Source organism: Porites lutea, chromosome 7 (assembly GCF_958299795.1).
Source record: "Porites lutea chromosome 7, jaPorLute2.1, whole genome shotgun sequence".
Taxonomy (NCBI): domain Eukaryota; kingdom Metazoa; phylum Cnidaria; class Anthozoa; order Scleractinia; family Poritidae; genus Porites; species Porites lutea.
The window spans coordinates 25,804,635-25,830,427 of NC_133207.1; the positions used below are offsets into that span (position 1 = coordinate 25,804,635).

The 25,793-nt window shown below is 38.4% G+C and overlaps 1 protein-coding gene across 4 annotated transcripts; it reads right to left on the reverse strand.

Moving 5' to 3' along the window:
* Positions 1-3,336: 3,336 nt before the first annotated feature.
* LOC140944143 (fibroblast growth factor 1-like) lies at positions 3,337-13,389 on the reverse strand. Of its 4 annotated transcripts, none has more exons than XM_073393269.1 (5): positions 13,298-13,389; positions 8,077-8,116; positions 7,486-7,621; positions 5,166-5,278; positions 3,337-4,142 (listed from the first exon to the last, which is right to left on the reverse strand). In XM_073393269.1, exons 2-5 carry the CDS (start codon positions 8,110-8,112, stop codon positions 3,957-3,959), a joined length of 471 nt encoding a protein of 156 aa, XP_073249370.1. In that variant the 5' UTR covers positions 8,113-8,116; positions 13,298-13,389; the 3' UTR covers positions 3,337-3,956. The 4 variants fall into 4 exon arrangements, with proteins under 4 accessions (XP_073249370.1, XP_073249371.1, XP_073249369.1 ...); XM_073393270.1 differs by having other exon boundaries at positions 13,294-13,334; XM_073393268.1 differs by lacking the exon at positions 13,298-13,389 and adding an exon at positions 8,294-8,552.
* Between the last annotated feature and the right edge of the window lie 12,404 nt (positions 13,390-25,793).

The following is a 25,793-nucleotide window of genomic DNA, read 5'->3' on the forward strand; positions in this document are numbered from 1 at the left end:
GTAAACAGAGGTCAACACTGAAGCAAGACCCTGGAGGTGCTGGGTTAGGTTCGGGTGTAAAAGTGATTGGTTATACCTATGGGACAACTTTGTCCACGAATTTTACAATGATTCAAGGCCAATCCGGGTAAAAGAGTATCAGTTTTTTGTTGACGGACAAGAACTAAGGCGCCTACGTGACTTTTTTTGAAAACGGATGTAGCAACGGGCCTTGAACTGAAACTGCACGATTACGATTTGCATTTATATCAACAGCTATATTTCTTATTTTCTCGGTCTTCTTCGAAGTTTTTAAACGGAGAGTTTTCTCTCACGAGGCCAGCATCTGTGCAAATTTATTGGAACAAAGGAATGTGTTTAGGAAAGAAAAGAGTTCAACTCCCACTAACAGGCTTTGGTACAGCAACATGGCCGCCCTTTTAGTTTGGAACACCATTATGATGGCTGTGACGAAGTAAAGTGTATTAAAGGAAGTCAAGTCTCCACCTAGCCCGCGAAAGCAGACGTTTCTCCTCGCTCATCGCCGCTGGGGACGTTTCGCGGGGAGGAACGTCTGCGACTCAGCCATCTGTCCTGAATCCGATCATAAGCGCTGATTGGACGACGGAGTAGTTACATTGTTTTAGTTATTGTTTACAAATGACAGGCATAAGACAGAAGGCTACAAAGGTCAAATGTAAACGTGATGAATCTATAACAAAACAGTCGATATTTGTGGAATATATTCTTCTCTAGAAGAAGTATTTGAGTTTTGCTGGAGCTCGTTCGCATATGAACACAACAGTTTAGCAAAATCTACCAGGAGAAACGTAAAATTGAACAAATTTGTATTTGGAACCCCATGACTACCGGATTCATTATTTAAACATTGATTTATGTCATCAGTATGGAATTTCTGTCGTTGAGTCACAAACGTTCCTCCTCGCGAAACGTCCCCAGCGGCGAAGAGCGAGGAGAAACGGCTGCTTTCGCAGGCTAGTCTCCACCCCTAACCGACGGGGAGCGCGGGGGAGAAAGACGTCTGAATTCCGAGCGTCATAATGCCTTCCGGTGACGTCATCTACTTTTGCGAGTATGATTGGCTTAAAAATTACCTTTCCGTAATAGAAAACCTTTCACTATTGGCTGAAAGCGCTAAGGAAAACATCCGTTTTGAAATAGTGTTGACAGGCTAAACAGCTCTTCCCTGCGCCCCTCAAGGTTAGGGGGTGGAGACGTATGGCATTTCATACCATGGCTACAATAGTACGCGTGCTCTGATTGGTTGTTTTCTTGCAATGACCTGGCATTACTGGCTAGTTTTCCAAGGCATATACAATCTGCGTTTAACTTGATAGTGGACATCCATGTTATGGTCAATTGACAGGTGTCAAAAAGGGTATCCGCAGACCAGTGTCACCTGACAGTATCGCGAGCTCAAGCGTACAACTCATTGAGGTGACGTGTTTTTTAAAGTTATCCACTGACCAGTTGTTGGTTTTAATTGATCGCAAGCTCAGATCTATAATGAAAAGACCATATGCCGATATGTACTGACCGAGCGATAGCAAGGGCAATACATCAAGGCCTCTGAGATTTCCCATTGATGACCGAACAGACGAGGTTAATAAGTAGCATATAATTCAACCTAAAACTCAAAACTGGTGTGTAATGAAAGTTATTCGACTTTGGGCTTTACAAAGCCTGCACTGCCTACCCGTCAAGATGGCGTTGAAAACCGCGATCGAGTGTCGGATTCGCGCTCTCCGCCTTTTTTTTAAAAGCAAACCAGGGTAACTTCACAATGTATATGCGACACAAACAGTAAACGTTTCTTTTAAATATATATTTATTTTTTACAAGACCTGTACATAAACATACACAGTTTAAATAACTCTTGGTTTTCTTATTTCCGTTACAATAAATAATTCGCACATTTGTGATTTTTTATAAAATGCAAGTTTCGCATTCAGTGATGATGATACCTTTATTAAAGTGTCAAACTGTAATAGCGGTATATAACCACTAAGTGGGGACACTAAAATAAATTTTAAAAAATAAATCAATTAATAAATTAATTAAAAATTAAGAAAAACTATGTACAGTATAAGAAAGTGAGAAATTCGAGAGAACTATATACAATATGTACAAATGTATCCATTACTTATAAATAAAAAAAAAAAAGAAATAAAAGATTAAGAAGTGCAAAGAGAGCAGTTAGAGCAGTTATTGTCATCTAATAGCATGCTAAGATCCACTTTTCTGATGTTATATTTGAAGGAGGACAACGTGGAAGCTTTTTTCACATTACTAGGAACAGAACTCCAAACCCTTGGCCCATATACCTGAGCGAGTGCTTTCCATCAGTAGCATAAATATAAGACGTGAACTTTAAAGCAGCGTTGAGAAATATCGAAAATATCGTATGCCAAAAAAGGGCATCATGACTATTTGTTCAATGGGTGTTTGTACAATATCATATTTTTGGTATCATGAAACCACGTCATTAGTAAATTCCACTGCTGTGTACTTTTGAGGCGTGTACGGGGGTACATTTATTTAACTGCTTGGTTTTACGTCAGAAATTCAGAGAATTCTGAGAATGGACACATTTATTGGCATTACAGAAAAAGGAAAATCTAATTAAAGTAATTTTCTTTGGAAACCCATATCATTGACGCGATTTGGTTAACCTGGTACCAACAGAAAGCATTACACTGTAAGGCAATTTTTAACGTTGTTTTGTCTTTTCAATTGACTACTTCCACTTACTACACTAAAAACAGTGCCTTCATTAAGTCAGGTCAAGCCCCGGTTCTTTTCTCTCACGTTTTTGCGCCGCGGCGACGAAAAGGGCTTGCGATGTTCAATGTGATATTATATGTGCCTGGCTTGCCACTACTTACGTAGACAAAAAATGTGACGCAAAGAACAAGTGGTGTGAGTGTGCAAAATCCCTATTTAGGTACATGTCTCATTGCTTATAAAAAAACGCGAAACGTACGCCCAAAAACGATTCAAAATGTCGAAACAGTGAAAATACGGTAACTTAACCTGCCCCCTCCTCCTATTGGGAAGATCGATATTTCCTGGAAGGGAGAGGCTGGCTTTGAGAAAGGCTAGTAGTGTGCGGGAGGAACGCATTTTTAAAGTGGCTTGGTCACCGCGCGCATGACTAAGACAATTTCAGCACTAACGGCTTACACATGAATACAGTACTAAGATGTTAAGATATCCGCACTCAGTTAATTAAAAACTATATATAGCGAAGTTAATAAACTGAATGGATTGCACTGGAAAACATTGACAATCAGACCTTTCTAAACCTTATCTGCATGAAAGGTAAAAAAACGCGGATTTAAAATGTCCAGTAACAGAACCTCCGATGAGGCCCTGATTCTGTTAATTAAAGACTGATTTGTCAAGACTTCGTAACTGATAAAAACATCAAATTTAAATCAACTTTTATAACGCGGCGCCATACTAGCCTCTTAAATGTAGTTGCTCCCGCCAAAAACGCTGGACTTTTTGGAAGCTCATTTTTCATGATTATTGTCTCGCTATCGATATTAGACATGACGACTTGTTAGCTAGTCAACTTTATGTTGCATTGTCAATATGAAATACTTACACGATACACAGTATCGCTTTCTGTCCTTCAAAAATGTCAAAAGACACCATATAACAGTCGTTTTGAATAAATTATATGAAACGTATTATTTCCTTTTAAAAACAGAAAATTTTAAATAATAGCAATAAATAACTAAATAAATTCGTTCTTCAAGGCGAGTCTCCGAGCTACCTTGAACGAGTCACAATTTTTACTTTTTAAGAAAATAAATATATGTTAAAAATTTAAATATCGTTATGTACACATTAAAAGATAGATATAAATATATACAACTAACCAATATTTACCTAAAATAACTTAAATTGTTAAACTATTTTTGGCCTAAAGTAGATAGTTGGATCTTGGTCTACGATAAAAAGTATTTTAAAAATCTTGCCGCCTTTTGAGAATTCGTGGTGTTGTGCGGTTGTTTTAATTTTCCGTTGCGTTTAAAACCAAGGAACCATTCTGCGTTATGGATTGATTGAAATGTTGTAAACCCTGATTTCATTCCTTCTTTAAACAAGCAACGCTGCATTGTGTTTCCATGAACCTGCAGTAAAGAAGAGCAAGCTTTGTTATAATTTAAATTTTTAGTTGACCACTTAAATTAACCGTTCCTCGCGTTAACCCTCTATAGCTATCGCTAGGCATAAGTCGGTACCAAAGTAATGAGTATAACTTGTTAAAGTTGTTTTCGTCATATATATTTTTTGGTAATTCATTTCTATATATTTGTTCTCTATGTTCAAGTGTTCGGAAAGTTTTCGTAGTCGTATTTGTATGCTTGCCAGTAATATTGAACTTCTTGTAAGAAAGTGAAGCAACAACAAAAACAAGTTTTGCGGTGGTGAGATCTTGGCTAAAAAGCAAAAACAACAACAAGTATTTTCCCCCACGGTGGAAAATACACTCGAGCAGCTTAACGCAGGCTTTATTCAAAACACGGCATTCTTGCCTTGTTGAAAGTTTTATGAACCAGCGGAACCTGTACACGGACGTTGCTTTATTTTTCTTTTCGATAATCGGCGTGCGCGCGCGGACGCGCGCTCGGCGGACTTTTTAAGAGAAAATAGAGGGTCTGTGAACAGGATAAGATGCAGCTAGAGATTACAACTCTAAATAAGGCTTTAATTAGAAAAGGCCGTTTCTCGTGAGTTTAGTTTTGTTTCACGGCGTTCAGTTGTCTTTATGATACAGCCAATCCCTCTAAGAAGGACACCTTTGGGATTGGCATCAAGTGTCTGTCTTAGAGAGATTTCCGTCTTATAGAGAATAAAGTAAAGGGAGTAAAGAAAGACAGGGACCAGCTGAATAGGTTTTCGTTTTACAGAAGTGTCCTGTCCGTTAACTGAGAGAGTCGACTGTAAACGCAATGAAGCTGCTTGTTAATTTAATTAATCTTATAGTAAAAACTATTAGTTAGTTGTAGTCTAGATTGAAAAGAGAGGAGATTGAACGAATTCCAATAAGCATGCAGGTGTAACAAAACTACCCATGCATTCTTCCGCTTAAAAGAGCGCCCTTTTTTAACCTTTTATTAATCACTTTAGAGTTTACTATGCTGAGCACGTACCTCTGTAGTTAGATTGCCCTCTAAATCCACGCAAAGATAACTGTTTTCCTTTACGGATCTAATCCTGAGTACAACAGCTCCCTCAAAACGCGTTGACACCAGCTCGAGCTTGGCTGTAAAACAAAACGTGAAAAGATCGATCAGTCTTCTGTTAACTTGTAAAGATTATTATGGTGAAGGTTTACTGTTGTTCAGAAGTGGTTCATTTCTTGTCACATTTTTCTTTCCTGATCAAAATTATAGATGTGGGGATGAAATTGCACAGATCATGTCGGCAGTTAAAAATAAAAAAAATGTTGTTTATTTTCTTTTTTGATGTGTTTGTTTATCATTTCAATGGTTTTATTGGCATCCCTCTGGTTGCACAACTCCTTTTCAGTTCCTTTAATTCTTTGCTTGCGGCCAAATGGTCTTTCTTTGGTACAATAAATTTAACTTCAGTTTATTAAACAATTTCCCACAAAGGCTTCGCAGATGAAAAAGGAAAAAGGGTTTACTGCGTCAGAGGAACTCTTAAAACGCAAACAATGGCTGAAGTGAATAGGCAACTCAAAAGTACAACCGATGAATGCATTTCAAATGAATTCCTTGGCGCCGATGTTGTCTTTTAAATCAAAATAATTTAGCCGCAAAAGGAGGCCAGTGCTGGCATGTTGTATTTGACGAAAGAACGAACAAAGATCTCTCGCCCACGCTCGCCTGGCTTTTAAACAGGAATTTTGCGGATTCCAAAAATTCCGCTACACTGGTTGTAAACATCAGAAAGCATTTTATACGTATACTGTTAACTGTTCACCTTCCGAGAGGAAATTGGCCAAAATACCACATTGAGTAGAAAAACTAAAAATATACAACACATCGTTTAAGGTTTGTGGGAATTTTTTTTTCATTTGGCCCCATGCACAAGGCTAAACATACTCGGAACTTCCAACTAAGCTCTGTTAATTCGTGCTACATAAACATCATCACGAATAAAACTGTTTCTTACATTGTTTTGAATTATGATTATTAAATAGATTTTCATCCAAAGGCTTAACTTAATAAAGACGCCTTAATAATGAAGTGTAATTCACAGTACCACGGAAAACGTACTGGGTAGTAGCTTTCATTAAAATAGGCCGCACTGGGAGACATCTTGCACCGACTTAATAGGTGTTAGCAGCCGATTTATCACACGCCTTTGTGGGTGACTGCGTTAAGGGTTTCTTGGAGAAAAACTCTACAAAAGCAATGACTTTTTTTTTCTACAGAACTCACAGGTGCCATACATTGAGCGATAAATAGAAGATTATTATTTTACAAGTGCTAATTATTGCATTGTATGTCAACAGGCAAAAGATAAACGTTACGTCGGGACCTTTAGTGGCGCAAAAGCAAAGCAAGTGAAATTTGTTTCACAAGTGCAAGTGATTTACTATGACGCGAGTTATAGTATAAATGACGCATTATTTTGGGAGCTGAGAACAAATCTAGCCGTATCGCTTTGTCCAAAACTGCAAAGATTTCGTGCAAATATCTGCAATGACACCTTGAAATCGGCAGTAAGTGTGACAATAAACAGCAGGTGACTAATAAGATAATCTTTCTTTGATTTCAATAATTCCACCTCATTCTTTGCATTTGCACATTTGTCGGAAAAATTCAACCAGGATTGGCCGATACACGCGCCGCTTTTGGCGGGAAAATCAGTCATTGTTCCCCGCGGTGATTAATTGTCACCGCTTTACAGTACAAAGATTATCTACCGACTTTTTGTACAATAGTGTCTTTAAATACAGCTCATAATCGACTTTTAATGCCTGGATAATAGTATAGCTTAACACTCTTTATGGGTTTGATGATGCTACTTAAGCTTATGACTCTTTCCTGGCGGATTACTAACAAGTCGTCAAAGTAACTGAGATATACAAATTTATCAGAGACCTTCTACATATGTACCCGAAGAGTGTCAATGATTTTGCTTCCGAACTAAAATTGTCGGAGAAGATTAAAGCAGTTTAACCTGAAGGCTAAAACTTGAGAGAGATTATTTGTCGGCGGGGCTCTTTGATCCGAAACTAACACAACACGCCGCTAGTATAAAAGCAAATTTTCCCATAAATAACAAGAAATATAGCGGTCATACTAGTTTTTATTACGAACTGCATTGTCATCTTGATGGGCACGCAGTCGATCTACAAACGGCGTCTCCAGCCGGGTGGAAAATGAGCGAGTTTACCAACTGTCAGCTTGGGTGGTCGGCGCTTAACTGTCCCTGTACGTAGGCCACTGAGTTTATGGAAAGTTATAATTTTAGATTTAAAGGAAAATTCACACATACCGCTTTCGTCCTTGGTTTTGTCGCACTCATAGCAAGAGCTATCGACATGGGAACCGTTCACTCTAACAAATCCTCTGGCGTTTGTAGAATATAACCAGACAGTTTTTGCTATACTTGTGTACTCTGTTTTTGAACTCTATAAAAAGGTAGAGAGCAGAAGTCAATTAGTTTGATATTGTAGGCTAACACAGTCACTTCGATTACTATACAATAACTGTTTATTTGCTATTGTTTTATATGAACTGGCTAGACAGGCCAACGTACGACTAGCAGAATTAGCCTCCGTCAGAGACCAATGAATTTGACTCACCACGAGCGCCCAATTCGTTAAAACCCCTCGGGAAAGAGTCTTTGTATTTTTTAATTTCGCGCGCGATAAGGCGTACTTTGGATCTAAGAGGATGTCTTCTCTAGTAATCAAGACGTTGTAATTTAGATAACTTAAAAAAAAATCACTTTTATTTTCGATTAGAACATTGCGTGACCTTCCAATCATGAAATAATAATACTGACTCTACTCAATTTTACTGACTGACGTAATATTTGTACTTAGATTAGACAGCCAAACGTCGTCTCACTTAAAACACTTACCAAGATTTGTGCAATGTTCATAGTAGGCAATGCCATTGCCCTAAAAGATAAACAAGAAATCGATGATAAAGCATTTTTAAAATGATACTTGTTTCAGACAATGTTAGACGTGTACGTGAATTAAAGCAACCATAAAATTAGTCTTTATGGCCATATCTATCCACGTGGAAAGTTCAAAACAAAAAAAACTAAAAACATACAATGATATTTTACCTACCTTGTAAAAATTAACACCAAGGTGAATACCCATAGAAAAGTTATAGTTCTGCACATCATGTCAAACATCTTTCGCAAATTAATTTGGGATTAACGAAAATAAATAAGCTCTTGTTAGTTGTGTTCTACTCGGATGACTTTGTTCGAATGAATATCCAACTACTATAAGCGAATTTATCTAACCGCAGACATAACCGGATTCACTCCATGGCCCAGCCCTTATAGCGATCGATTATGTCAATGTCTGTCGCAGAAAAAGGAAAAAAGTCCCGCAAAAGGTGTCACGTTGTTAGTAATAGGGGGTTTTCAATAACATTGTCTTGTTCATGTCAAGGAATGCCCCGGGCAAGCCCATCTTGTCTGTCCTGAATATCGGAAATGACAGTCCACACGCTCAAGAACATGATCGAGGGAGTTTGCTGCGTTTTAAGTTGTCAGGTGACTGTCACACATTCCACGCATAGCTTTTTTGCCGTTTGTATGGCTTTGTTTACATTGACGACCCGATATCGAGAGCTGTTTTCAATTCTACTCGTTTCCGCAATTCTCTCATCGTCTAAGTACGAATCAGCGGGGGTCCGAGTTGTGATGTCATACATAATGTAATTCATTATGGGCAGACCAAGAAAAGGAAATATAATCTGCGAGGCCACTAATGAGGGACCTGGGCGCAAGTTAAGTTATGCTCGCATCAGCGAAAATGGGGGAGATTAACCGTATTTCCGCCTATTACGAACAAAGGGCAAAATATTTCTGTTTAAATGCGTAGTAGGCCAAGATATCACGCACTGAAGGGAAGCCGGATCGAAAAGGTTACATCATTTCTTTGGTCGTGATTTTTTTTTCCTTCGGAAGTCATTTCAGTGGAACTCTTCTGAGTTGTGGCCAGCCTTTTACGAAAGCATATGGACTGAATTTTTTGTATTTGTTCCCTTTTGTTCGGATTTGCGATTGTCCGTTAAAGCGGGCGAGAAAATAATTAGAAAAACAGGAAGAGCTTAAGAAGTTGTCACGCAAGGACTCAGGAAACCAAAAAATTTAAGCCTAAACATTTTCAGATACCATAATCGGCAATAGTTATAGAATTTAACAGCTTAGCTGGCAGAGTATCAACATTCTTTCAAGCGAACTATTACGCTAGGTAAAAAAAGTATATATATATAAATTTTCCGCCGATAATCTCAGGTCACTACAGGTAACTTCACCTCGCTTGTGGAAGCACTCATCGATCTTTATTGCGACATGTTCATATGGTTAAGGAAATTCTGTGTCCGCGCGTTTCAGGCACTGTTCGTATCGGCTGACGATTTTGGAACTATTGAGATACTTCTGGGAACCGCCATAGCATAGAGAACATTTTTATTCTAAAGAGACTTCTCATTGAGGAAGTTTTACGTAAGGAACAAAATTTTGTCCCACGGAAAATCCGGAAATAACAGCATTTTTAATTCAGTATTGACGTCAACTCGCGGCATTGAAAAAATAACTGCAGAGATATAACCTGTTTCCAATATCTAAATGTTGCAGCTTTCTTTCATCTCGACATGCCGAAGTAGCAAATATTATTTCTACTGTGGCAGAATACGATGTAGTAACAAGCTGCCTGGCTGTCATCCCACCAACCGTTAGGTACTTGAAAAGTAGTCAGTATCTATATTTTCGAAGCGGTCTCTCTTGACTCTCAGAAGAAAAGGACCGCTCATTTTCGCTGACCCTACGAAAGTTAAACAGCAAATTGTATTAAAGGCCTAGTTTTAAAACCAGCTGATATTGCAATATATTTTTCTGACGTAGCCTTAAGTTACCAAATAAGAATTTTACTAAATCAAGTTACTTCTAAAAATAAGAAGCAAATCAACTAAGTGCGCTGAGGATTTACACGTCAACCCTAAAAGTTTGAAAAAAAAAAAAATAAAATAAAAACATTTGCATCATCTTTGCTGTTTCGTCAAAAAGCTAGTATATATACCTTTAGTGGGGTTTTACATTTATTCGTAGGAAATGCACTTTTATATCCCACAGTAATTGACAGTTTTACCGATAAACCGTGTTTCAAAATGCTTTACCCAGCAAGTGTTTCAAAATGCCTTACACTGCAAATCCAAACTGTTTGTTAACAAGAAACAATGTGCGAAGTTGTCCGTTTATTTAATCAGAAGAAAGTTGTTTCAGAAAATAATACACGTGCATGCAGAATTGTTACAGTTACGGCTATTTATAATCATGGCATAATATCCTGATACAATAAACCCTTTTACGGATTTTGTTTTTCTAAAAAAATGCCTCTGGTCTCCTGCCTTCAGTGAAAAGCTTATACGTTCAGCTGATTCTTCTGTTTCCATACATTACCTAATTACATCTTCCATGCCAGTCTTACACCCTTTTTTTAGAGTACACGTAATTATGGTAAATAGAGGAGTCAGCTCAAGTGTCACGCTGCAAGTGTTGGTACTCTGAAATTGAGATTCTAGCTGTAAAAGTGAAAATTTTCACTTGAACAGTCAGGCTTCGAACCAACCAAGGGAGTCGTCACCGATGGTAATTAAATCGGTTCAATGCGCGTAGCATTAATTATAATAATCATTGTTCAGATTGTTTGGAATAAGTAACTGAAAGCTTTTTCAATTGAACCGTAGGTGTTAATCCGTTATTATGCGGTATGCAACTGTTATGCCTAAGATATCGTATAATTATACTGAAATTAAAACGCTTTGAATCAAACAAAGGCAAAGTCAGCCATTTCAACGAGTTTATTCTTCAGTGAGTGAACGCAAAAAAAACTCCGCATGTGTTCAGTGTCACAGTTAATGATCAGTTCAGGTAAACGGCCGCACCTTTTCTCAATTCTCTGCTGCGATATTTCCGGGTTCTGGCAGAGATCAAGTGAGCAGAATAGATCCCTCTTTATAATAGAAAAGACATGTTCCGCTTCTGATTTTGATTTTATTTGCTGAGTAGCCAACTCAGGTTAGAGAGTCATCTTTTAGACCGGATTATTGTCAAGTATTATTATTATTATTATTTCACCAGTAAGTTTCTGACATACGTTTACCCGGGCTCAGCACCAGTTGGCGAAGAAACCTTGTTTAGTACTCCTGTCAGCAGAATCAGTTTGGGCAGCGAGCACATTTCCCGGCGGTAGAATTTCGCATTTTGCAGGCAGAATTGGGGCAGACTTGGGCAGATCATCGGAATAATCTATCATACAAGGAAAATTCTTGAAAAGGAAAATTTGACTCAGTTTTAATTGAGCATAATTTGGAATACATCTCATGTAGCGAAAGCATCAAGCTGAAATTAAAGGATTCACGACTGTACTAACAGGAGTAAACAAACTGATAGATTTCATGATCGTTTGCTTTACAAAAATGATCTACATTTTACTTCTGAATCTATTCCGATACGCATAGAAATAATTCAGAGAAAGTATGATTTTATTTCATTCATCCTGGCAGGCAGAACACGCCATCTTGCCACAAACTTAATTAGCTCAGCGTATTTTTCCAAGCCTATTGTAGCCCGCTACCGGTTCGCAAAATTTTTCGCGCCTCCATATTCGTGATAAAAAGTAATTAAGCTAGCAGATTCAGTATAACTATGAACTATTGAGAATCACTGGACTTTTCAGCCAATCCAATTCTTGCTGTGAATTTTGTTACTGCATGGTTTATTTCTTTATTTTCTTCTTTTTCTTACTTCTTCTTCTGCTTTCTTTAATTCTTTGCTTTTTAGTCTTATTCTTGTTTATTTAGTTTGAAAACACTTTCATTGGTAAGCAGCGTTTTTAGCGTACTTTGCCAGCACTGGTTAGGATTTGTGCAGTCACGTTTCTTCAAGCCAGGCCGCTCCCCTCTAATAAAACAGTGTCCTCCCGATACAGACAGTCAAAGTAAACGACTAAAGAACGACGGCGATCAACTCTACCACCCCTAATTGTCAGCATTAGGGAGGTGTCCGTTTTGCAGCTAGATGTGGCATGTCTGTTAAAAAAGAAGTCAAGATTGAAACGCAGTTACTTAAAAGAGGAAGTTCGTTTGACCTGCACTCGACCGAGTAGTGCATGTTAACAGCGTTATGACGACATGCAACGACGCAGGCGGGATTAAATTTCCTACAGTAGGACCTTTCTATCCGTTGGGCAAATTTAAACCCACAAAATATACCAGCCAGCTGACGTAAAATACCTTCCTTTAATTTTTTTCTTTCTCTTATTTTTGGAGAGGGCGGGGGGAGGTCTCCTTACTACCAAAGAAAAAGAGTATTCCAGTGCTCGAATGTACATGGAATGTGCATGAGTGTACGTAAGAATCAAGTCACGGACTGGAAACGCACCGGAGTCAGAGGGCGCGTTAACAGAGTTGGTGACATAATACTAAACGAACTCGGATGTTGGTGGAAAATTGCAATCGTACATGCGTGGCCGGAGTGGAGTGGTTCCACTCTGAAGCCTTTATTCGTCACGTAAGGCATTTTCACGATAAATCGTTGTTCATTTTTGTATGTAGCTCTGGGCAAATAAAGTCTTTTCAGTTTGTGTGTGTTTCTTCTCCTCACCAACGGGACCATAGTACCACAACAAGTCGGACGTCTTTCTAGAAACTCTTTCTCCATTTAAATTACTCTGGCTGTGATAACGGCTCAAGGAATAATAATTTTATGCCTACGCGAGAGAATTTCGTTAACAATATAGTGAAAACCAAATTCACCTAATCCGCTGAAGGAATCCCGCTTTTAACAGCTAAGCAAGAATACTTTGGTTTTAAATCTAGTAAAATTCATTATATAGTACACACCATGATAGCTTCTTTTTTTTCCTTTACTGGACAACATCATGCAATATTCCGTAAGACGCAAAGCGGCGATTATATTTGACCTCGGGCAAAACTTAATGGAAGTTTGTGTCAAACTGCAAGTCTCTTAGAAATGCAATAAATCACTTGCAACAAATTTAAAACCAGAAGGAAATATAAAAACTTTGAATAGGATGAAACACATACTTACACACCGAACTAAGAAGAAACTCGGCCGTGTGTTCTTCTAGGCGTTGATCGATCTCTTTCCAGTTGAAGTGCTTAGCTTGTACCCAGAGGTGTACCAGACCCCCCTGCACATAACAAGTAGTTTTAACAAATATTTTTCGGCAAAACGGGCATTTATTTTTAGTCAAGTCATTTAAGCCAGCCTTGCAATGAAATTTTTCTATTATACACACTGTACCAGGCCAGGAATGTCGTGGAGGCCTTCCTTTAATAGCAAATTGCCATTTTCAAACACTTTCCATTTTCTTTAGACTTCCTGGGTAAAACTCCATTTCAATGAAATTATGGAAAGCTTCTTATTTCCTATTCCTTGCCTTTTGCTGTATACTTGTTCTGAGTGAGGAAACAAAAATGGTTCTTTTAAGGACTTCGTTAATATTATTTTCTTAAAACCTAAACGCTGAATATTGCACCATTATAAAAATGATAAGCTTATCAGTCAAGTCAAGTGTGACGAGGTTCTAGGTGGGGGACATGGCTACTTATTTTACCGTTTAAACAAATTTACAAACCCTGTTGGTCCGATGTTTACCACTTAAAAGGTCTTCATTTGGGATAATTAGCTGTTCTGCCCGGCAGAATTGCGAACAATGGTGGAGATCACCCCCTGAAAAGTGATTTAGTTGAAAGATATTAAATTTAGCTCTCCTGCATTGAAACAAACTTTCAACGCACTGAATCTGTTTAATCATTCGATAAGTACGTACAATTCAGTGTTTCATCTCAGTTTAATGGAATATATAGCACCCTGTGATCAGACCGTCTTTCAGATTCTTTGCGAGCGCGGTAAAGCAAGGAAAGTGTCCAACTTATTTGCGCCGTCTTCGTTTACTTTTCGCAGTCCAAAAAACAAGCAAACAAAATTAAGACGCCTGAACGCGTAAACAGAGATTGGTCAAGTGGCTTTAAATTAACGCTTACATTTCACCGAACTCACCCGACCTAGCACACTATGACGAATTGTAGATTACAACTAGAAGACCAAGTTATATGATAACAGTTCGCGTACCGGTATATCTGACTCGTTTTCCCGGGCTTGTTTTCTGCCGACTGAGTTCACGAAATCCGTATTTACCGTGATCATGGGGACTTTTGTTGAATCTTACATGTGCTCAGACCATTGCTTGGTAAAACCACGGGAAGATTTCAACAAGCGCATAAATTAAAACTTAAAATTCAAAATCATTTTAACGCGCAAATCAGTCTCGGGCTCTATTTTCTACACCACAAATTTTCGCACATAAAATAAGACAGTTACTGATAGAAAGGCTCGCGAAGATCTTGAGCTGACTTCTGGATACACTTAACTTAACGTAAACAGTACTAATCAGGGGCACCCAACGTCAATTTTCAAAAAATATCTGTTCGGAAGACGATTTGAGATCTAGAATTTTCGGAACATTTGTTGTAAAATTTCTTGCTTGCCTGCCTCTACTAGGATTTTCGAACATCTAAAAGATGGTATAATTGCCCATTTTTAACGGATTTTCACTCTAAAAAGGTCACCTAGAATTTTCGGGAGCCTTCTTTCTAACTGATATTTTCGAAAAGGTAAGCTTTGATCCCCTGAGCTGTGTTCTGTATGGTCAAGAGAGAATGGTATAGTGTAAGTCACGTACGTGTTGTGTGGGGTAATTTCAATTTCCTGTTGTGGGATGCTGCTTATCCTTTAGGAAGATCTACACCCAAAAGTTCCCCCCAGTGCATGTTTTCGATTAGACCCCACAAAAGCTGACAATAAGCTAAGCTTTTTGTGGCTTTAAAGCTAATATGTTGAGAAATGCTTTGTATAAGTATGTGTGTGGTACGTTGATACGGGCTGCCAGAGGCGCGAACGCCGGTAACAGGTGATGTAACAATTGGTTCGCAAGAATTTCCATTGCTGGTGATCAATCGCCGCCTTTCGCCTGAGCTGACCATTTCTCTCCTCTCCTGTTTATCTTATCTTCAGGGATTGAAAAGTTCTTAACATTAACCGAGACTAATCGAATAGATAATAAGAGATAAAGTTAGTGCATGGTTTCGTTTCATTTGCAGTTTCAGGATGATCTGATAATACCACTAAGGGGCTCTCTGCCCTCCTCTGCAGGGATCACTGCCCTGTTTAGTCCTCACGGTTAGTCTAACTGTTACGAAAGGGATTTCCTGCGGAGGAGGCTACTCGCTGCTGACTTAATATAATATACATCTTCCCCATTTGCAATCCGTACCTAAATGATACTTCTAAACTTTTCTGCCCCTTATGTCACAAACCGTTTACGGATTATTCGCCTCCAGGGTTTGCCGGAACGAAGTTGACCTTTTATTGAAGCACGTGTTGAAATCAGTTGCAATTTCCTAGCGTAAGCCACAGTTCAGTGAAGTTTTCATTGATATGACTAAGAATTAATTAAGCTGAGCAGTTGAGTAAATTACCAGAATCTTTTTAAAGAATTTTAAAAACGTTAAGAGGAAAGGAAGCCTCCCTTTCCTTAACAAAACAGTGTGCCATTAATACGGATGGAAAATTGTTATTGTTGGGCGACGAACTTTGTGGGAGCAGTAGCTGACTGTAACGAAAATAGCTCAGCTCATACAAGCGTGTGTTCCTTACATGGGCGTTGCCTAAACGTCCTATTTTCGAAGAATTTGCAAACGCTCGGAAATGCCATGCGATTATAATTACGCGTTTTCACCTCAAAAAAATTTTCGTGAATCATCTATTCTTTTTTGTTTCTTTTCTTCCTTTTTTTTTTCGCTCGATAAGTACGAATAAAGACAAAAAGAATGACGTTTGTTGCAACATTCCAGCTCTTGAGTTGAAGAGTCGGAGTCAAACTATGTACGCTTTTTTTTTGTGCTCGTAGCCGGAGGGCGAGCAACGCGAGCGCGGAGGCCACGAGCTCACAAAAAAAGTGTACACATTTTGACTCCGACTCTACTACTTCTTGTGACATTATCATTATAGAATGTACTAGGACCGCGCCTGGGCCAGCTTACTGAAAAGATTTCTCGCGTTTTTCTTAATTTAAGAAATATTTCTAATATTCAAATTTTGTAGCAAAGAGTTTCTCCAAGTAGCAGTGTGTTATAATTGCTGTCTGTGAAAGCTTTTCATTCATAAACAGCATTAGATTAAAGTCGTCTTTCACACGTCAAGTAAATATTTCCTATACAGAAAACTAATATAAAATGTTTACCGTTTCTTTCCTGAATTTTTATTGTGATGCCAAATTTGGATGTCATTTATGACGTCACAATAAAAGTCACGTGGGATGAAAAAAAAACAAAGAACAGGTAATTTATCAACCTACTTCCCTGCCAAGTTTCGTCACATTTGATTCATTCTACGGCCTCTGTCTATGGCCTAAAACCCTCAGTTTTGAGAGGTACCGTAAAATTCCGAAAATAAGCCCCTCCATGTATAAGCCCCTCCCGGGGGCTTCTACTTGGAAAATTGCCCTCAAATACAAAGTAAAACAAAGCAAAAGCAGTAAATTTAATTCTAACTATAAGGCTAGCCCAATCGATTTTGAAAGGCAAATTTCCCTCTATAGATAAGCCCCTCCGAATATAAGCTTCTCCAAAAATAAGCCTTTCAAAAAGGGCCTTTTAAAAATACAAGCCCCGGGGCTTATTTTGGGAATTTATGGTATGGGAGGAAAAGTCCTAGCAACCGACCAATGTCGAGTATAAAAAAAATTTAGCTAGTTATAGCTAGACTTTAATCTTTTTTTGCCGCCAAAAGTGCCGCGCTTTTCGCTACTAGTGGGCTGTAACACATAGCCTAGTAGTAGCTCAACGAATCAGAATGCAGCATTGATAATAGACCAGTAGTTGGATTTTACTAATGTGGTTTAGTAGTCCCTGATGAACTTTATTCAGTCGATATGCTCCTTAAAACTCTAAAGGAGCATTTTGTATATGGGTAAAGAAGTTTAAGTAAAGAAGTTTAGCACAGAATTGAACTAAAACAGAAATATCCTATGAATGACCAATTAGTGTGTTCCCCGATCGTGAAAGAAGCGTTTTGGGAAGCAGACCTTTGACGACAAATGTTTCAGACATGGAATCATCCCGGGGGGGGGGGGGTACTCCCTAAATTGGGCTATATAGGTATGTGCGGCCCCAAAGGGTAGGGTTTTTCAGCCGTTTTGGTCATAAATTGGGTATCGATTTTGGCTATTTTGCCGCCATTTTGGTCATAAATAGGGTAACGATTTTTGCACTGTGGTCTTAACTTTGCAGTATTATAACCTACCTAATAAAAGCAGATAAACATTGCCTTTAACATTGGTCTGAACTAGGGAAATAATTATAAGGCAGGTCTGAAACAGGGTATTAATTAAGGGTCAGGTCATAAATAGGGTATCAAATTTTTGGTTAGGTCATAAATAGGGTAGGGAAAATCGCAGATTTTGGTCATAAATAGGGTAAGGGTTTTGGGAAGTGGGCCGCACACCCCTACCCAGTTTTTCTGCGAGTACCCCCCCCCCCCCGGGGGAATCATACGATTAAATATTCGACGAATGCCTGACCCCCGGTGAGTCATAAATGAGTTGAGAGGGTGTTGCACCTTGAAATTTTTTGTAAAGACTTAATTTCAACCTTAAGTGCAAAAATTGTAATTCGGTAGGTGGTTATTTACGTGTCCGTTTTTGTCAAAAAGCACAATTGCAATTTGTTTCGATCTCAGTTCTTCAAGTAACTTTGAACAAGTTTGTCCATTCGTTCCTACTTTTGAATTTGCTGTCTTATTTGTATCTTCTTTTCTTGTTTTGAGCAGTTATTTTTATGTTTCACTCAGATTGGCGGTGGTTCCTACCGTTAAATTATGATAAATTTTCGTGATATGACAAAGCTCCTTTAAGTGGTCGCAAGATGAAAATTACATGACGCGTGGACACACGAGGTGCGCGCGGGATAGCCTCTCATACAGATAATCTTTTGGCTGGTCGCTGCGTAGAACGATTCTACTTAACTTCAGTTGTTACGCGTGATGTTGCACGCAGTAAAATCAAGGTGGGTATACAGTGTGACTTATCCAGTTTCGTGCGATGTCGCATTGCGCCTCCACGCCTTAAAGTTAATTGCGTGCGATAGTGCATTGGTATTCCCAGTAAGCCAGACTGTACCTAATAATTCTTATTATGACACAGGAAGGTCACGGCGACTTTACTTTAGTACGATTGAATTTCACCGACTACTTGAACCTGTCATCAACCCAAGGAGTAAATTGAGGTTATTTTCATGATTTACTACTGAGTTTTACTTCCTCATCGATCGAATAGGCCAGCTAGCCAGGCGTTTGTGGAAAAACATTGCTCTAATAAAAATAACTGTAGGACTATCATCTTCAGTTGTAGCTACAAAGTTTTGAAAAAGCTCATTTCTTGTTTCCTATCTAAGATGAAATGTAACTGGCATGTAAGAGAAACAAAGGGGGCGGGGGGCGGGCGGTCACAGGGGAGAGGTGAGGAGTTTGGTAGCGAACCGAATACGGACACCTCGCTATTAGGGACAGCTTGCTTTGTCCCTGGGGAAAGAACGTCCTTACATTTAATACGGACACCCTGTTTATACGGACACTTTCTATGGCGCCCTCAGGGTCCGTATTAACGTGGTTTGACTGCACTCGAGGAAGCGTTTTTCAAGGATATGAGCGCCAGTAATTATTAGAGGAAACTGAACAGGATTTGGCGGAGAGACAAGACGACTGCCGACGACAACTAAGAGTCTAGAACACTTTTAGAAATAGGCTCGCAAGAATTTCAAGATTGTATCGCTTGATAACCCGCGGATTCATGCGGATCTTTTGTGGAAAAAGCTTCTTCGATAATAATTTTTCCTCACTCTGATATCCACCAATTCAAAAGTCGCGTTGCGACAGATCGTAACTAATCTCTTGCTTGTCGATGGTACTAAGCGCATCACTGAGTACCACTCATTCATAATCACTTAAAACTGTCTTTACGCTGAAGCGTAAAGATGCGGAAATAGCGCAATTTTCACGTTATTTGCGTAACAATTAAGGGGCGACAAAATTAAAGCTACTGACGTCAAAGTAGTTTTTTTTATAGTTCCTGTCAGCTGTTAATCTTTGTCTCTATTAACGAACTGTTTTGGACGTCGATCGGGGTCATTGCACTCTCTTGGCGCCATATCAAGAGAGGCATTGGTAATCAGTTCCACGTGGTTAGATTCCTGGAGAGAGACACGAAAGATATTTTTTACCCCCTAAGTTTCTCTCTGCCCAGTCTCTACTTGTACTCCGGATGTTTTTACCTTTATGACTATATATTACTAGAACTTTCAACGCCAAAAAGGTGAAAAGGCTGGCCTCAATTTGACACGAGGGTATTTTCATAACTTCTAACAAGGATTACAACGTCATTCATTTCAGTTCTTCAATAAGCTCATTGTGTGTGTGTGTGTTTTTTTTTTTTGCACCGCCGGGATCTGTTTATTTTTGATTCTTAGTATCAGACCTTGTACAGACGAAGCGGCTGTGAATATTTTACCCCTCGGAGCTGACGCCTCGTTCATCAAACAGTGACAACTAAAGGGTGGGATTGACTACAGTGGAACCTCGATATAACGAACCTCTATATAAAGAAGACCTCTGTATAGCGAACGGTTTTCTTTACCCCAGTAATAGTAAAATATATATAAAAAAAAATACATCGAGGTTTCACTGTACTTAACCGATCAGTATCATAACAGACCTCCGAGGTCTTTCGAGGGTAACTTTTCTCCTCCAACTCTTAATACCACGTGCAAAAAAGGACAGAAAAAAGCTGACTGGATCTTGTTACCAAGAAAAGACCGGACTAGTCAGGACCTACGTGGAAAAATAGCACTAGCCCAGAACAGTTTTTCTCTCCTTTTCGTTTTCTTTTTTTAATGCATTTCAAACGGAAAAACGAAAAGTGAGGATTTCAAGCTAGAAAGAAGTACTATTTGGTAAAATATAGGTGGTAGACAACAGAATTGAGCGAGTTTCCTTAACCCTAAACTGCCTGGAACTGGAGAGCTAGAATATTTAAAATATGCTTCAAACACTCAACAATCCAGCTGGTTTTAACAACAGGCTTCCATGCCAGCAACTAACAACTAACAACATTTCTCGTTTGTTGTGCCGTAGTCTTGGTAGTAGACCACCACGCTATATTTGGAGAGCAAATTGAGCCTAAAAAACGAAATTGTGAAGAATCTGGCATCAAGGAATACACAAAGGAAAATTAACGAAGTTTTGGATACGTATCTACAAGAGACACTCTGAGGCCAGGAAAAACCGTTACAAAAAAAGCACTAGAAGGGCGGGAAAAATAGAGAAAATCTGGGTAGGAACCAAGCCTAAAAACTCCACGACCTTCCTGTGCGGTCGAAAAAATAATAAAAGAAAAAATATAAAATTAAACTTTCACGCAGAAAAGGAAGCATAACGACTAAGACTGGCTCGCATACTAAACAGCCTATTTTTATACCAAGATACTAATTCTACTCTGCACTTATTAAACATACTATCACGTAGGGGCCAAACCACCCCCAGGGGTTTCATCTAAAATTGGGTTTTTGGTGAGATTTTTAATAACTTTGTTGATGTTGATCGTCTGCTTGCGAAACTTGGTAGGTTAATATAACACAACATGCCAATCATTTTGAAAGACTTGTTTGTAGAACTTGTCACTATGACGTCATTATTGATGACGTCATATTTTTCTTAAAATTAAAGTTTGGAATAGTTTTAATTCTTCTACTGTTTAAGATAGAGCGTCAAGAGAAACTGAAAACCGAAAACATTATGTACATACGAAAAATACATATGACTTTTTGAAGTTGGAAAAATTTAGAGTCAATAAATGGGACCCCCCCTTCGGTAATACACCTAAATTAGACTGTCTTTTTGTCTAAATAGTCAAGTGCAATCGACGTTGCACATTGGTTGTATTAAGTGTAGAAAGTAGAAGGGAAAAGAAAATTATGAAGAAAAGATTTTCTGTTATTCCTGGAACCATAACAGCAGATTTGTGACGTAATAAAAGGTCACGTGACCAACAATTCCTTTGCCTTACTATTGTCAATTACTATTGTCCTGGAGGCTAAAATGGAAAAATTAAAACCATGCGATTTTTAGGGACAGTAAGAAGTTTTTTTTTTTACCAAAAATACCAGCTCAGCTAAAAAAACAACAACAACAACAGAAAAAAAAATACCAAGGACATTACTTTTACAAAGAAAGTATGGAAAACTATAGTTCCATGGGGGAACACTGATCTGTTTCTAACTGGCCATAATTCGGAAACAAAAAATCGTTGCGATGAACGGTTTTCAGTGTTTTACTCCCCTTTATACCCACTTTCAGATGAGCTTAAATAATAATATAAAATTTAACTTCACTGGTTTTGCGACGTCATTCTTTGTGCCGTCACTATGTGCTATTTTGAGAAATTATTCGGCTTACATTGAAGTGGACATCAATTTGAGCTAACATCAAAAGTTAATAATGTTGAAAATAACCAAAATTAGGTCTCCGTGAAACATGCATGTAGGGGGTGGTTTGGCCCCTAGGTGATTGCTCTAAGAAATATAATACTTGGTGTCATAATCATTCAAAGCATTTCACAACTAATCAGCAGCTAAAATAATAGCAAACAGAAATCACTTTTTTTCTAATTAAGGCTACGCAACCGAAGAGAATTTACAATTCACCGCAATTATATTATTGGAAGCACAATAAAAAATAGCAACAATAAAAAAATCAATACAATTACATTATTGGAAGTGCAATATAAAATATTAGTAAATCACTAGCCTGCGTAACAAGCTTTTTCACGTACGAATCGATTGGACGGGGGCGTAAGTTGCGCAGGTTTGTAAATCACAATTATATATTGGAAGTGTGAGTTACGCCAAGAGAGAACAATGCGAAATCGACTTCTCTTTGAAAAACAGACCCCAGTAATAGTAAAATATATATGAAAAAAAAAATACATCGAGGTTTCACTTTACTTAACCGATCAGTATCATAACAGACCTCCGAGGTCTTTCGAGAGTAACTTTTTTCCTCCAACTCGTAATACCACGTGCAAAAAAGGACAGAAAAAAGCTGACTGGATCTTGTTACCAAGAAAAGACCGGACTAGTCAGGACCTACGTGGAAAAATAGCACTAGCCCAGAACAGTTTTTCTTTCCTTTTCGTTTTCTTTTTTAATGCATTTCAAATGAAAAACGAAAAGAGAGGATTTCAAGCTAGGAAGAAGTACTATTTGGTAAAATATAGGTGGTAGACAACAGAATTGAGCGAGTTTCCTTAACCCTAAACTGCCTGGAACTGGAGAGCTAGAATATTTAAAATATGCTTCAAACACTCAACAATCCAGCTGGTTTTAAAATTCTGTTCTTAACAACAGGCTTCCATGCCAGTAACTAACAACTAACAACATTTCTCGTTTGTTGTGCCGTAGTCTTGGTAGTAGACCACCACGCTATATTTGGAGAGCAAATTGAGCCTAAAAAACGAAATTGTGAAGAATCTGGCATCAAAGAATACACAAAGGAAAATTAACGGAGTTTTGGATACGTATCTACAAGAGAAACTCTGAGGCCAGGAAAAACCGTTACAAAATACGCGCTAGAAGGGCGGGAATAATAGAGAAAATCTGGATAGGAACCAAGCCCAAAAACTCCACGACCTGTCTATGCGGCCGAAAAAATAATAAAAGAAAAAATATAAAATTAAACTTTCACGCAGGAAAGGAAGCGTAACGACTAAGAATGACTCACATACTAGACAGCCTATTTTTATACCAAAATACTAGTTCTACTCTGCACTTATTAAACATACTATCACGTAGGGGCCAAACCACCCCCAGGGGTTTCATCTAAAATTGGGTTTTTGGTGAGATTTTTAATAACTTTGTTGATGTTGATCGTCTGCTTGCGAAACTTGGTAGGTTAATGTAACGCAACATGCCAATCATTTTGAAAGACTTGTTTGTAGAACTTGTCACTATGACGTCATTATTGATGACGTCATATTTTTCTTAAAATTAAAGTTTGGAATAGTTTTAATTCTTCTACTGTTTAAGATAGAACGCGTCAAGAGAAACTGAAAACCGAAAACAGTATGTACATACGAGAAATACATATGACATTTTGAAGTTGGAAAAATTTAGAGTCAATAAATGGGACCCCCCTTCCGTAATAAACCTAAATTAGACTGTCTTTTTGTCTTAATAGTCACGTGCAATTGACGTTGCACATTGGTTGTATTAAGTGTAGAAAGTAGAAGGGAAAAGAAAATTATGAAGAAAAGATTTTCTGTTATTCCTGGAACCATAACAGCAGATTTGTGACGTAATAAAAGGTCACGTGACCAATAATTCCTTTCCCTTACTATTGTCAATTACTATTGTCCTGGAGGCTAAAATGGAAGAATTAAAACCATGCGATTTTTAGGGACAGTAAGAAGTTTTTTTTTACCAAAATACCAGCTCAGCTAAAAAAACAACAACAACAACAGAAAAAAAATACCAAGGACATTACTTTTACAAAGAAAGTATGGAAAACTATAGTTCCATGGGGGAACACTGATCTGTTTTTAACTGGCCATAACTCGGAAACAAAAAATCGTTTCGATGAACGGTTTTCAGTGTTTTACTCCCCTTTATACCCACTTTCAGATGAGCTTAAATAATAATATAAAATTTAACTTCACTGGTTTTGCGACGTCATTCTTTGTGCCGTCACTATGTGCTATTTTGAGAAATTCTTTGGCTTACATTGAAGTGGACATTAATTTGAGCTAACACCAAAAGTTAATAATGTTGAAAATAACCAAAATTAGGTCTCCGTGAAACATGCATGTAGGGGGTGGTTTGGCCCCTAGGTGATTGCTCTAAGAAATATAATACTTGGTGTCATAATCATTCAAAGCATTTCACAACTAATCAGCAGCTAAAATAATAGCAAACAGAAATCACTTTTTTTCTAATTAAGGCTACGCAACCGAAGAGAATTTACAATTCACCGCAATTATATAATTGGAAGCACAATAAAAATAGCGACAATAAAAATCAATGCAATTGCATTATTGGAAGTGCAATATAAAATATTAGTAAATCACTAGCCTGCGTAACAAGCTTTTTTACGTACGAATCGATTGGACGGGGGCGTAAGTTGCGCAGGTTTGTAAATCACAATTATACAGTGAAACCTGTATTAAGCGGACACCCTCGGGGAATTCTGTAGTGTCCGCTTAATATAGGGTGTCCGCCTAATACAGGTTTCGATAGATAACGTCATATAAGATGTCAAATGTCATTCAAATGAACAGTGGAAGCGTTTATAATACTCCCAGAGACTATGACGATAGACGTTTGCATTAATTTCTTTATCAAAGTGAACCAATTAATCATAGTACCATAAACATGGATTGCAACTCAAATTTGAAGAAATCAGATGAGTGAAACAAGCTCTATACAAACAAAACGAAATAGAAAACAATCCTGCACTGTGAAACTGATCAAATAAGTTCGTCAAGTCACGTTTTTTTTAATGTAAAAATTGAAAAATTTGTGGGTGGCAATCTTTCGCATTTCTGGTGTCTGGTATGTTGGGTGGGGGAATTTGATTACTAGTGTTCGTTTAATACAGGTTGGCAACAATAGAAATGACCATTTCAGGTACTTTTTAGGTGTCCGCGTCCGCTTATTAAGGGTTTCATTTAAAGTAAATAAGGGAAATAAATTTGGGGACTTCGGCTACTGTCCGCTTAATAGAGGGTGTCCGCTTAATACGGTGTCCTTTTAATACAGGTTTCACTGTATATTGGAAGTGTCGGTTACGCCAAGAGAGAACAATGCGAAATTGACTTCTCTTTGAAAGACAGAAAGAAAATGTTTGTCTCTTCAATGAGGAAGCGAAGGGTAAAAAAGTTTTAGACTCTAGCAGGAGCCGATTACTCGGCTACTGACTCTAGGTTATTTGTCTTCCTATTGGTGTCTCTCACGCAATTTGTCCCTGCTAGCAGAGACCGCGCTCTTTTCTGCTTTTCGCTAGCGCAAAAACCGTCTGTCTTTCCCTGAGGGCCTCGATACACACTATCGATAAAATTTCGACAGGCGACACTTAAGGCAAATGAAATGGTAGCTTGGGACAAGGCTCCGCAGTGGAGGAAAAAGGCAAAAACGGGATCATTTTTTTCCTTTTTCCCCCAATGAGGAGCCTGGTCCCAGGCTACTGAAATGGCCAGAAATGACTCAAAAGATGAGCTGAAATTGCAATTGTGGCAAAGAAAAGAGCAAATAAAAAGCAAAACAGCAACAAGGACATGGCTTTCTTTTAAATGCGAGAAACGACGGGTTTTGAAATTCTGACTGGGGACCAGGGTCCCAGGGCGTTGAAATCAGTCCCAGTCTTCCAATGCCCTGAGCGGCCAAGATGGCCGCCAACACAGCTGTTCGCTTGAGTTGGATCAA

What these genes read in the sequence shown, in the direction of transcription:
- LOC140944143 (XM_073393268.1), bottom strand. Translation starts at nt 8,361, where the DNA reads ATGTTTGACATGATGTGCAGAACTATAACTTTTCTATGGGTATTCACC. An exon ending in TTGGTGTTAATTTTTACAAG is followed by an intron (nt 8,117 to 8,293) that starts GTAGGTAAAATA and finishes TTTATCTTTTAG; the next exon opens with GGCAATGGCATTGCCTACTA. An exon ending in AGGGCAATCTAACTACAGAG is followed by an intron (nt 4,143 to 5,165) that starts GTACGTGCTCAG and finishes TCTTTACTGCAG; the next exon opens with GTTCATGGAAACACAATGCA.